Source organism: Toxorhynchites rutilus, chromosome 2 (genome assembly GCF_029784135.1).
Source record: "Toxorhynchites rutilus septentrionalis strain SRP chromosome 2, ASM2978413v1, whole genome shotgun sequence".
NCBI lineage: Eukaryota > Metazoa > Arthropoda > Insecta > Diptera > Culicidae > Toxorhynchites > Toxorhynchites rutilus.
Genome location: NC_073745.1, coordinates 60,262,084 through 60,274,695, shown reverse-complemented (window position 1 = coordinate 60,274,695; position 12,612 = coordinate 60,262,084). Strand labels below are relative to the sequence as shown.

General features: G+C 39.0%; 1 protein-coding gene across 3 annotated transcripts in view; it reads right to left on the bottom strand.

Moving 5' to 3' along the window:
* Positions 1-12,612, bottom strand: part of LOC129771529 (transcription factor sox-2) — a 222,051-nt gene that overhangs the window by 71,229 nt on the left and 138,210 nt on the right. For all 3 annotated transcript variants that reach the window (XM_055775273.1, XM_055775275.1, XM_055775274.1), the window contains exon 4: positions 2,573-2,767. In XM_055775273.1, coding sequence (XP_055631248.1) covers positions 2,573-2,767 — 195 coding nt within the window. The remainder of the gene's footprint in view (positions 1-2,572; positions 2,768-12,612) is intronic.

Genomic DNA, 12,612 nt, shown 5'->3' with positions numbered 1-12,612 from the left:
CAACTTGCCAATCATTCAGCAGCGCAATATTTCGAGCGTGGAAGTGAACCCATCTGCAAATTGTGCCAGCATAAACAAGTGCCCAAGTTCGAAAAGTCTCGGACCATCGCTACACAGTTCATTTGCACCGAGTTCCGATTATCTGCTTCTCAAATTAATCGATTATCTTTTGTATGTTGAAATTTTATTTTATGGAAATAGATGAACAAAACATAACCTTTTTATCATTATTGCAAGAACTGAACATACAATAACAATACAAAAGCAACCCGATATTGATTTGCTATAATTGTTGACATTTGTGTTTAACATTTACTCACGTAGAATGAACGAATAATTAGTACGGTAGAAAATGATTATCGAACTGGTACTAGTCAGAATAAAATTTGCTATATAAATATGTACTAATTATTTCTCTCAGTTATTTGATGATTATAGATCTGTGATGCATTGGAGTACCCCTCACCAATGTTGTTGTTTATGGTATATTTGACGTTTAACTGATTTCTAACTGGGTTTTAGCGCCGAGTCAAACAGGTGGCCCAGTTAAAAAACGCCCAGATAGTGAACAAGTGCTGTATTGCATTTTCATGAACACATTACTGTGTGTGATTAATTCTGATATTTACCACACTTCACTAAAAACTGTGTCTTGCGTTGAAATGTAGGGACATTATATAACTACACATCAAAGCCAAACAGAAGACCTGGTTTTCTTATTAACATTTCGCAGTTCGTGTCGGTAATATCGTCGATATAATGCATTGAGTTCACTGCATCAATGCCTTGTGGAGTTGTTTAATTTAACTGTCCAACCCAAGATCAATACGCATTTTAAACGTGTTTGGACATGTTTATGGGTGATACTTTGATAAAGCAGCGAGAAAGCCTACACTCTGTCCAACTTCTATAAGACCAGGTGATGATCCTGCTGCTTTGTGTCATTGTGAACAAACAATGCTCCAATTTATATTCTAGTGTATTCGTATTGGTAACTATCATACACTGTATGATCTTCATACGTGTGTGTGCAAACGTTGAGCGTAAACAAATGTTTATGTGTTTTTTCAAGCGTCAAGTTTCTATAAGACCAGGTACGTTTTCCGTTGTTTTTAGTTTGTTTGATCAATAAATCTGGAAAATGCCGAATGGGAAAGTGCTCAAGGATAGAGAAAAAAGACAAATCGATGCATTTCACCAAGAAAATGTTGGAATTAGAGGAATTGCTCGTCAGATTGGACGATCCCATCAAGTAGTTCTGAATTATTTGACGAATCCTCAAGAATACGGTGAAAAGAAGAGAACTCCACGTAAATAGAAGCTCTCTGACCGGAATAAGCGGGAAACAGTTAGACAGCTTCGAATACTTCAAAATTGCTTATGCAAATAAAGCGATTTTTGAATTTAAATGTTTCACGGGAGACAATTCGGCGAATTTTGGTAAAAAAGTAATAAATTCTTACACAAAGAGGGCTAAACAGGTTAAAGCTCCTAATCTTACACCATTTCACATCGAAATACGTCTGAGTTTTGCCAAAGCTCACATGAACCGGCAGAGGGACATGGTATGTCATGGCAAAGGACGTTTTCGAAAGAATACTTTTTGCTATATACCATAACCAATAGTTCTTCAGTTATTTTTTTCCTTTCAACTTTGTTAGGTTATCTTCAGTGACGAAAAAAAAGTTCAATTTGGATGGTCCTGATGGCTTCAACGGGTACTGGCATGATTTACGTAAGGAGGAACATTATTTTTCAACCAGGAATTTTGGTGGAGTGGTTTGGGTGGGATTCTGTGCAACTGGAAAGCTCAAGATAGCTTTCACATCATTCAAAGATTACATACATGTTCTGAATTCCTCTCTCCTACCGTTTTTGTGTGGATATCGTCACAAAAAATTCACATTCCACCAAAACAATGCTACTATTCGTACCAGCAAGGAAACTGAGCAATGGAGTAAGGACCAAAAACTTATTTTTTTGGACTGACTGGCTCTCCAGACTTGAATCCTGATGAAAATCTTAGGGGGATCCTTGAACGCAGAATCTACACTGAAGGAAAGCGGTACACCACGATTGAAGAGCTCAAGGTCACAATTTCAGTAAAAATGGAAAGATATCGTTCAGCAAAATTTGGTGAATAGTATGCCAACACGATTTTTTCAGGTTATTAGCCGAAATGGCAAGGTTGCCATTTATTGACATGTAAATCAGGCAATAGTTTTGAATTTTTCATTAATAATACATATGAATTTTGAAATGGTCTTATAGAAATTGGACAGCTGAAATTATCATATTTAAGCACAATAAATAAACAAACCACTCTTTTGATCGAAATTGGCGTCAAATATACTTTATTCTAAGCATTCTACAATGTATGAATGTATCTTGTTGAAATTCTAACTCTTTGTGTTGTAACGCAATACAATCAGGGTGGTCTTATAGAAGTTGGACAGAGTGTAGTGAAGATTGTAGAAACTTTGGCACAACTTGTGTACTTTGATAGTTATTGAACTTAATGTTATTAGAGCAAAAGAACTAGCACAAAAAATAAGTAAAAAGGTCCACTAACCTGCCCGCAGTGCATCAACCGGTACGGAAGGATACGTCATCGGGTAGGGATACCCATCGCGTCGAATGGGCTTGGGTTTTCGTCTGGGCCTATACTTGTAATCGGGATGTTCCTTCATGTGCATCGCTCGTAACCGCTTGGCCTCGTCGATGAATGGTCTCTTCTCGTCCTCGGTCAGAAGCTTCCATTCGGCTCCTGTATTTGGAAAATGAAAACAGCAGGGAAAAAAAAACCACGGAGTCACGGAATTAATTCAAATTTGTACTTTTCACAAAAGAACCGAAGAAAGGGCATTCTTGTGGGCTGTTATTCCAGCGAACTATTTTTCTTCGATATTTGTTCCCCCTTGCCGCCACCGCTCCGACAGCGCATCGAAATGATGTGAATAAAATGGAAATGAGAAGGTTTTTTTTCGGTCTGTATTTCGGCGAAGGCCGCTCTGCCCCATTGTTCCTGGGGATGATTCTTTCTTCGGGCCCAACAAACAACGACGCAAACAAAACACAACAAATGCTCGCCATGAAAACATCCGGAAGCTCGAGCTGGATCCTGGAAACGGAGCGCTAAACAACATGTCGTTTTTCCTGTGTCTGTGTTTCCTCTTTTTGTCATCAGTTGTTATGCTGCTTCCACAGTTTGTATCCATTTTGTAAATTACAATTCGCTGACTTGCAACTTCCATTCAGCGCGAGAGGTCTTCTTTCTCGCTTGGTGAAACTTGACGAGCTCCGATTTCCCGCTGCCGACAATGTGTTGTGAGCTGTAATGAATGTCCTCCTTCCTTTTCCTTCCCCCACTTTGGTCTTCCTACTCCAACAACCGTCAGGGCCAATGCCGACGGGAGACAATGTGGCGATGCCTTTCAGCGGATTCTACCAGCAGAAATGTAACGCTGTCGGTTGGTTGGTTGGTTGGTAAGACCCGAAGAAGGCAGCCGATGTTGTTGGGATGCTGTTGCCATTGGCAGCAGCCAGTGATCTCTCTCGGATGGGGTAATGTCACTTCAGGGATGCGCAGCAGTCTCGGGAACGAATTATGCTTGCAACCACGCGGAATGTCCAACAGAGCGGAACATTTCCGATTTAAGCGGGAATTTATGCGCTCCTAATCTCTTAATCCTTGCCTACTGATAAAAATCATTACATGACCACGTATTGAATCGGGCACAATGAACACTAGAGACTTTATTGAAAAGCATCGAACGGCATCGATTGGATTTCGGACTGATTTGAGTTATTTCACGGCTAAGCAGAGCGTAAATATTTTACAAACTGCGCCCAGCTCACACATTGTGTAAACTCCGAACTACAATCGGAAGAGAAAACTAGAATTCACGAAACGAACGCAGCCGGTTCCGGTTCTACGAGTGGGAGATCATAACACATGACTGCCCTCACAAGCAGCGCGAATGTGTGTTCAATTCCGCACGGAGATTCGTAGTCTCCAAAAACCCCCAGACCCCGAACTCTCGGCATCGACGGTTCCTTGTTGTTTGCTGAGTTGGAACTCCCTCCCCAACCCCCTTCGCGACAATAAAACAATCAGATCCGGAAACAATACGACAATACGGCTCAATAGAACAAAAATTATTTTCGAAAAACCTGTTTTGTTTGCGCCTCGTTCAATCTATCGGTAAACAGTACCGGGGAACACCGGAAGGACGAGAAACTACACCCTCACTCAATGCATCTCGAAGTGCGGGGATGATGTCCCAAATGCCCGTTGTTTAACCGGTGGGACCCGAAAGGGACGCGGACAGCAACTGCAGCAGGGGTTGTGTTGTTGTTTTGTTGCACCGTCATCGCATTGTGTGCTTTCTGATCGAAAACAGAAGCACAAAAAGCGACACCGGAATGATGAGGCACAGAATCTTGTTTTCCCGAGGAGATCGAACAGGCAAATATTTGTCGATTGTCGTTGCGAGTGTGTAATCATCATCTTCCACCCCCTCCTAGAGTATGCGGAATGGCAGACGGTGTTTGGTGCTTAATAGAAAAGAACCATGCAGCGAACGTTTTTGTGTTGAATGTCATTATTTGCCGCTCACCCTCGCGACGTAATTGGGATGACACTCTGCGGATTCGGTAATAGGAGGGTACTTTGGGTGTGTTTTCTTGAAATTACTTAATCAATGTTTGTAAATATCGCGTAACAAGGTTGGGAACGATTGTTGGCACGGTATGGGTTGGAATCAAGTTATTCATATCACGTAGCGCATTCCTCAACAATAAGCGAAATTATGTTAAATATTAGTTACATTGAGACTTATTTTTCAGCGTAAATGATAAATTTATACTTACATACAAAGTAAGTCTAGACTCTACACTTTTTTCTGGAAAGGGTTATATTTTTTTCACGAGTTTCTTTTCTAAAAACCTCTTTTTTCATTAGGCGTCGTGCACAAATTACGTAACGTGAGTAGGGGGGGGGGGAGGTGGGTCGAAGTTTCGTTACTTAATGTGACATAGGGGGGAGGGGGGTTAGCCGTGATCGTTACGTAACAAAGTGCCATTTTTATTCCTGAATAAATTCACGCGCCCCTAGCTTCGATGAGCCAAGATGATAAAGCACGTGTTGTAATGGGCAGTAAGCAGGCACCGCTTAATGCATCTCGAATATTGCCTTAATCTATCGAATCATGATTCTGTCATGGCTAGAAAACATAAGCTTATTCCGTCTGTTATCGCAGGATGCAAAAAAAAGCAAAATAAAGCTAGAGCACCTCGATCTTGCTGAAGTTGTTCTATGCAGTGTTCCAATATATGTTGCAGTTTGTTCAGGAAGGCACTGTTCTTCGAACGCATTTCCTCATGGGATCGATTAGCAAAGTATGTGCGAGCTGCCTTAATTCGAGATTATTCGATACCGAAGAATAATCAAGCCAGTAACCTGTAACCAGTAATTAATGTGAATGGAGCACCAGACGAGAACCCTCGTTTTAAAAAGGTCATAGACATTTTCGATCTATTATTTTAATCAATTGAATTTTGAGGCAATATTAGTTGCTACAAATTCTCCAGCACGCAGTGCATTCAACTGAGTTGGATTGTCTGTCTTTTCCGGCAGGTTAAATACTTTCTCGTGATCATGAGGGATCTCACATGGATAAAAACTCGAAACAAGGGACCCGGAATTGGAAATAAAACATTTTTAGTATGCAGGGGAATCGTTAGCTGATTTGTGGAATAACCTAGCGATCGATGGATATCCTGTCGAAGCAGAATATAGGGGAAGGATGGTAAAGACGGATATCTTCGTGAACTTCACAAAAAATATATATAGCTATCTCACCACAAATTGATAGTCTAGGTATCTTTTCTTAATAAAATTTGTCTTTGAGGCAGAAATTTTGCAAAATTAATGTGTCCGACTTTAAAAAAAAATAGGATTGAGTCGGGAAAGACGGACACCTGGGGTGGGAAAGATGACCACTATCTGAAAATTCAAGTTTATGATCAAGTACATAGTTTTGGTGGTCTTCAAATAGGCCTTAAAAATGTTCGAACAAAAAGGTTAGACTAAAATCACCTAAAAGGCTTGCAATTTGCAATTTTTTTCAGGTCCAAAATAGCTTCCGGCATTCGGAATGACAAATTCGGATTAGGTTTTAAAAACCGCTCTGCTTGTTCGTCCATGATATCTGGTTGCCCTTGCAAACGTAGTTAGTGGGCATCTGTTAAACAAAGAAGGAGGAGATAATCAATTTATTTCAAGAACGAAATGTTCGTTTTTAGTCGATGGAGTGTCCGTCTTACCCGAATTGTTTCGTATTTTGTTTTCATAAATATTTCTGGAGTCAAAATGATAAAACTTCACCGCTGATTCGATAAATTGGAAGAGATGTGATGGTAAAACACTCATGTAGCGAAAAATACCCAAAAAAATTACTCGATAACAATGAGAACCTTATCTTCTGCAGACGGAAATTTACATCGAGCTGCTCTCTGTAGATAATTTTTTGTTTTTATTAATAAATTTCACAGAAAGCCAGCTAAGTGTACTCAGTTAGTGTCACAGATATTGATACACTGTATTGCAAGTGTCCGTCTTTCCCCTATTAAGTCCGCAAACTCCCAAATCGACGAAGCGGAATTAGTACAATATCAAGCTGTTTGCACGTCACGTAAAGACATCCTTAGAACTTTTGCAGGTAGTGAAATGTAACGGCAGGAACTGCCGCATTGAACGAAGGAGTAGTAATTTTTGCGTAAATCAACATCAATTTCTACCAGTTCATGATCTTCTCAGCTAAACGCCAGATGGTTTGAAAGCACCAATCCCAACAGATGTGAGCATTAATTTTCCATCTCTGTTTGTTCGAAATTCTATGATCTTGTCGAAAGTTCTTCCGAAGTCACTACTCGCATATAAAGAACTTTCGCCTAAACATTTGATTCCTGGGCAGATATCTGTTTTTTTTTTACGTTGATATGCTCATTTCGTTAAAAAAAGCTAAAAATTTTTCAAACGGGTTTTACTTTGTGTACAGATTGGCGTTACGTTACATGAGGGGGAGAGGGGTTCGTCTTGCGTTACTTTTTGTTACATAAGGGAGGAGGGGGTCCAAAAACCTCATTTTTAGTTACGTAATTTGTGCACGACGCTTTATATATATTTATAAATATATATATATATATATATATATATATATATATATATATATATATATATATATATATCCATATATATATATATATATCACATATATATATATATATATATATATATATATATATATATATATATATATATATATATATATGTGATATATATATATGGATTTCTGTCTGTCTGATTCTTATGGATTCGGAAACTACTTAAGCAAATGAAACCAAATTTGTCATATGGTTTTAGGGTGCTATAAATGTTTTTACGGTGATTACATACTCCTCCCCTCTCTCTTAGAGGGGGCTGCCATACAAATGAAACACAAATTTCTGCATTACTCGGGACCTTAACGAGCAAATGAAACAAAATTTGGCATTTGGAGGTTTTAGGGGGCAATAAATGTTTTTATAGTGTTTTGATACTCCTTTCTCCTCTCTAAACAGGGGAACGGGAGGGTGCTGAACAACTGGAGAACTAATCAAACAAATGGAATTAAACTTAGCATATAGGGGTTTTTGGGACCGATATGGAGGTTTTAGAGGGCACCAAACGTTTCTATGGTGAATCGACACTTCTCCTTCCTCTCTAAGGGGGGCTGCCATACGAATGAAACACAAATTTCTGCATAACTCGAAAACTAATCAATCAAATGAAGCCAAATTTGGCATGTGAAGGTTTTTGAATATGAGAAATGTTTCTATCATGGTATGACACCCCTCCCTCCTCTGAAATGGAGAGGGGTCCCGTAAAAATAATACACATATTTCAACCAAACATCCCAACCAAACATGGCAAAATTGATTTTTTTAATGTGATAAAACACACTCCTATATCTTCTTCTATCTATATAGATAAAAATGGATCACCGAATGTGTTGATAAGAGCAAAACTCCAGAAAGGAATCGTCCGATTTAGGGCTGTCTTTATTCTATCATATGTTCTGTATCAAATATTTATTCCATGTAATGGAGAAACATGTTATTTGCAGGTGATTGAAAAATCTTGAACGAGAATTGTGTCTGAAAATAATCTGATACTATAATGACAAGTTTTGGTAGAAGTACTTGGAATTCTATAGTAAAAGATAATTTTAAAGGGTAGATTAGAAAATCAATCAATGCACAGTGCTGCGATTGGACCTATGAATGTGCGCATAGTAGGAAAACGTGAATGTGATAACGAAAAATAAATTTCGGGCGGGACGAAGTTTGCCGAGTCAGCTAGTGAAGAATACAAATCATGATAAAAAATTGTTTGTCATCGTGACAATTCGTCTTCACAAACCAGTAATGTAGTGAATGTACTCGAATCTAATGTAGGTGCGAATGTTTGGGAATGTCCACCCAGAAAAATTCTACGTGAAAAGCATATCAAGAATATCATATCAGTATTAGAGGCGAATGAACTGCAAAGTTTAAAGCCTCTTAAAAACAAAGAATCGAATCGAGTATCAGTAGACAAGTACAAGGAGTTCCTTGTAGTTGAATTGAATTCCTCATCAAACGAATATTCAAATTGACAAAACCCATTCAATATTCGAAGTGATGTCACCTCCTAAGCGTTCAGCCCTACCCGATCATCGTATGAACCCCCTAGCAATTGACCTGTCATTTAATTTAAAGATTGACCCAGATTAGAGCTCGCAAAAGTGCGGCCACGTGGCACCTGTCAGTGTGAGAATGTGCCGAAGCTTGAACGTGTATCTCTTCTCGTCCCCGATGGTATTGTTCCTCTGTCACGAAGAGAAAATGAAATTTCGTCCCAAAAGACGATTGTAATTTTCTAAATTGAAACCCCTCAGTCTATGTCTTCTTTGTGTCCCATTGCACCCAAGAAAAGCACTGAGACTGAGTCGTGCTGCTGCTGTGACAGCTTTGTCAACGCTGTCGAAACGAATCACAGCGAATGGAATTTGACAGCTGCCATTGTGTTGGGTTGGTAGTTTGAACGCGCGCTATTCCGTTGAGAAAAGGATATCGTCCTGGGTGCACCGGCAGCAGCGTTGACGGAGAACAATGTCAAGTGAGTGGGTTGCGCTATAATTTCGAAAATAAACATTGGAGGAAAACGGTTAGAAGCGCAGAAAACAATTACTTAAATGCGGCATCAAATGACGTTGACGATTCTGTAAGGTCGAATTAAGTAGATTGACAATTTGTCGAACGATTGACGAACATTTCGATGAATTACTCATTTGCCTCCGGCAATCGAAAATATAAGGTTGAATATTTGTCCTGCGAAATTGATAATAATTTATGAATTCGATTACGATAACCAGAATCAGCACCAGTTGCATACCTCTCATCACTTCCGATAGCATCTGAAAACAAAGGGGGTAAAGATATTTCAATTATCGCTTCTTCCGACTGCACGGAAAACCCGTCGGGAGATACATTTTCCGCCTTATGCAGACATTTCCTTCCTTCCCCCCAAAAAGGGTGGATGAAGAGATGGTGGCAATTGTGTACATATTTCGACAGATGCTTTTCAACTAACAAACGTGCACACACACACACCCTCGCACAAACAAACAATATCGATGGAATTGATATTACACAAAATTGGTCTTCAACGAGAAGGGGGTGGGGCGTGAGTGGAATTGATGCTGATGATGATTATGTGATAATTGTTCTGCCTCACAAAAGCAAGTCCTTGTTGGCGGTGGTGGCCGCCTCGGCAGTTGTGTTGTAGGACAAGAAGAGGGATGTTAACGACACCCTGGATGAGACCGAAAACGGGAAACCCTGCTCGAGTCAGGAAGCTGGGAGCTGCCAAGGAAACGATGCTGATCGAAGCGGAAAACTGAAGAAGGGAGATACGATTGGATTTGGTTTGCTGGGCTCTCTCTCTGTCGCTTGACGACAACAACAACGAGGATGACGGTTGCGTCTTTCTGTCAATACGACGCACTAGCACTCTGCCGGATATGGGGGAGTCTGTTCCGTCGCAGATAATCTAAGTATCTCGACAGCGAATGATACGGTAGAGAGATTTAAGGTTAAGTAAGTGGCTGTCCTTTATTAAATTACTTTCTTCATTTCCCCCCACGCTGTAAGAAGAAGGAGCATGGGGATGGAATGCTGCTTTTTATTAAGTCAATCATTGGCTAAGAAAAGTGCACTCGATTATTTGTGGCAATGTCCGACGATGACAGGGAAAGAAAGGAACAAAGTTTGCACATTATTTTCTGTATATCCTCGAAGAATGAGTAGCTCTGTATTGAACTTATTGTGAATCTCAGGTTCTTTGTACTGGGAGGATGTATTAAATGATTGGTTATCAAACGAATGATTGCTTATTGTTGTGTAATGCTACTTTCCTGCCATTGTTTGTAGAACGATTCTGGAGCGAACAAGTGGAGCATTCCTAAGCTAACGATGCTTTAGAATACACGAAGAGTGTCGTGAAAAGTCCCAATCCTAGAACAGAGATATTGTTCTTTGTTGGTGTATGTTTAGAAAAAATATCAGTTTTGGAAAAAAATATTTCCACCGTTAATAACTTGACTTGCTGCATAGAGATTCAATTCTGTCTGAAAAAATTTCTTCGGTCAAGTCACCTTCTGAAGTTATGCCTGACCAGATTTAACAAATATTTACTGCACACTGCCACATTATACCTATATTTTTTAATGGATATCGACAAATTAACAATTGAGAAAACATATAATTGCTTAAATTGAAATAGATTGTTGAGGAGTGTTGAATTGGGCAATTTTCGTGACGTGACCGAATGTCGTTAGGTATAAAAGTTAGGTATATGAGGCGAATGTCGTACTGTTGGTATTAAGGTAAATGACGTTGGTTTGTCCATTCGAAAATATGTGTCAAAACTGTGCCAGGTGTTCAAATGTATTCAAACATATAAATAAAATAGTCTTTTTCATGATTTAAAGTAGTTTTATAGGATATTTTTATAGATTGTGAATCTAGTTTTCAAGGTTTATAAAGTCCACCTTCTATTGGTGTCAAAGCGCCCCTCATTTGAGCTAACTTTTAATCAATCGCCAGATGATTATTTGGTACGTATTCAGACCTTTTCTGGATTATAACACTTATAAATATTGTAAACATCATGCTTGCACACTATTTGGATCAGATTTAAACATCTAAACCATGTAATTAATGAATCTCGATGACCTTAATAGATCATGGTTTGGCGTGCTACAGTTTGTTTGTTTTGTTTTTTTTAGTTTATTTGTGTTGAGTGTTATTTACCTTTAAAATCCCAAGAAAAGGAAATATTCTGAAGAAAGCCTTCATTATGAATCGATCAATATGATGACCTATTTGAAAATTCGAATTTCTTCATTCAAAAATTGTGATTTCTAAAACCGGACAAACCATGATCATTTTTCGGACAAACCATGATCAGAGGTGGACTAATCACACCAAACCTACCGTTGGCTGAAAACATATCATCTTTAGCAGAAATGATGCCATTTCGTGTGCTGGAGAGTCAAATGCGCAAATAATGAGCTGTTTTAAAAATGGTTTGTATGTATGCGAGTAGACATCTCTCTCTCTCTGTTTTCTTTTCCCATTTCATTTGGGATTGTGCCAAAAAAAAAAGTCCATACGACGTCAATGGGGATCGAACCAAGGCAGGCTGGGATGCAAAGCTATTTTATACGACCACGCTATTCACATGGCTAATGATGCTTCAGCAGTTGTTAGTAAATACGTGATAATATTGCACCTGATTATAAAATGAAGTTGGGAAGTGTTTTCTAAAAGTAGAGACGAATGAACTCTCTGAGTTTAAAGTCTCTTTAATTCAATACCGTTACCGTTTTCTAAAAGTAAAAGAGGAGCGCATGAAGGAGAACAATATCTATCTCGGTCTGGGCCGTGTATGTGGCAAAGTATGCGGAAAGATTATTTGTCTTTTGTTTCGCTCGCTCGTATTATCTTATATTGCCGTACCATATATATAATACAAATGATTATTTGTGAGTATTTGTGAGTCATGACTTTTTTTATTATGTTATGTCATGACATGAGCTAAAAATCAATTTTGGGTGCATGATCATAACTTCGCTTTGATTCTTCAAACCGTTAAAAACATAAAAATTTAGATAATTTGAACGCCTTATGGTATTATTGGCAACTAGAGACTCGTCAAAGGAAATTGAAATTGAAATCAATTTTTTATGCAACTGGATGATGTGATTACTCAACTATTGTCCGCAGTAGTAAGTGGGAGAAACACTAAGACAGAAATTCCCGTATTGGTTGTGTAGCTGACGCTCCGCCCCTGTGCTTCTCAATAAAATTCGCCTGCTAAGGACATCGATAATTGGTCGAAGAATGATCTTCGCCGCAATGAACGGACTGTGTAATTGTGTTTTATTTAATACATTCATTCTGTGACGGTTGCCTCCAGACGAAATGCAATTTCGTTCGATAAAAGCACCGCGTCGATTTTCATGC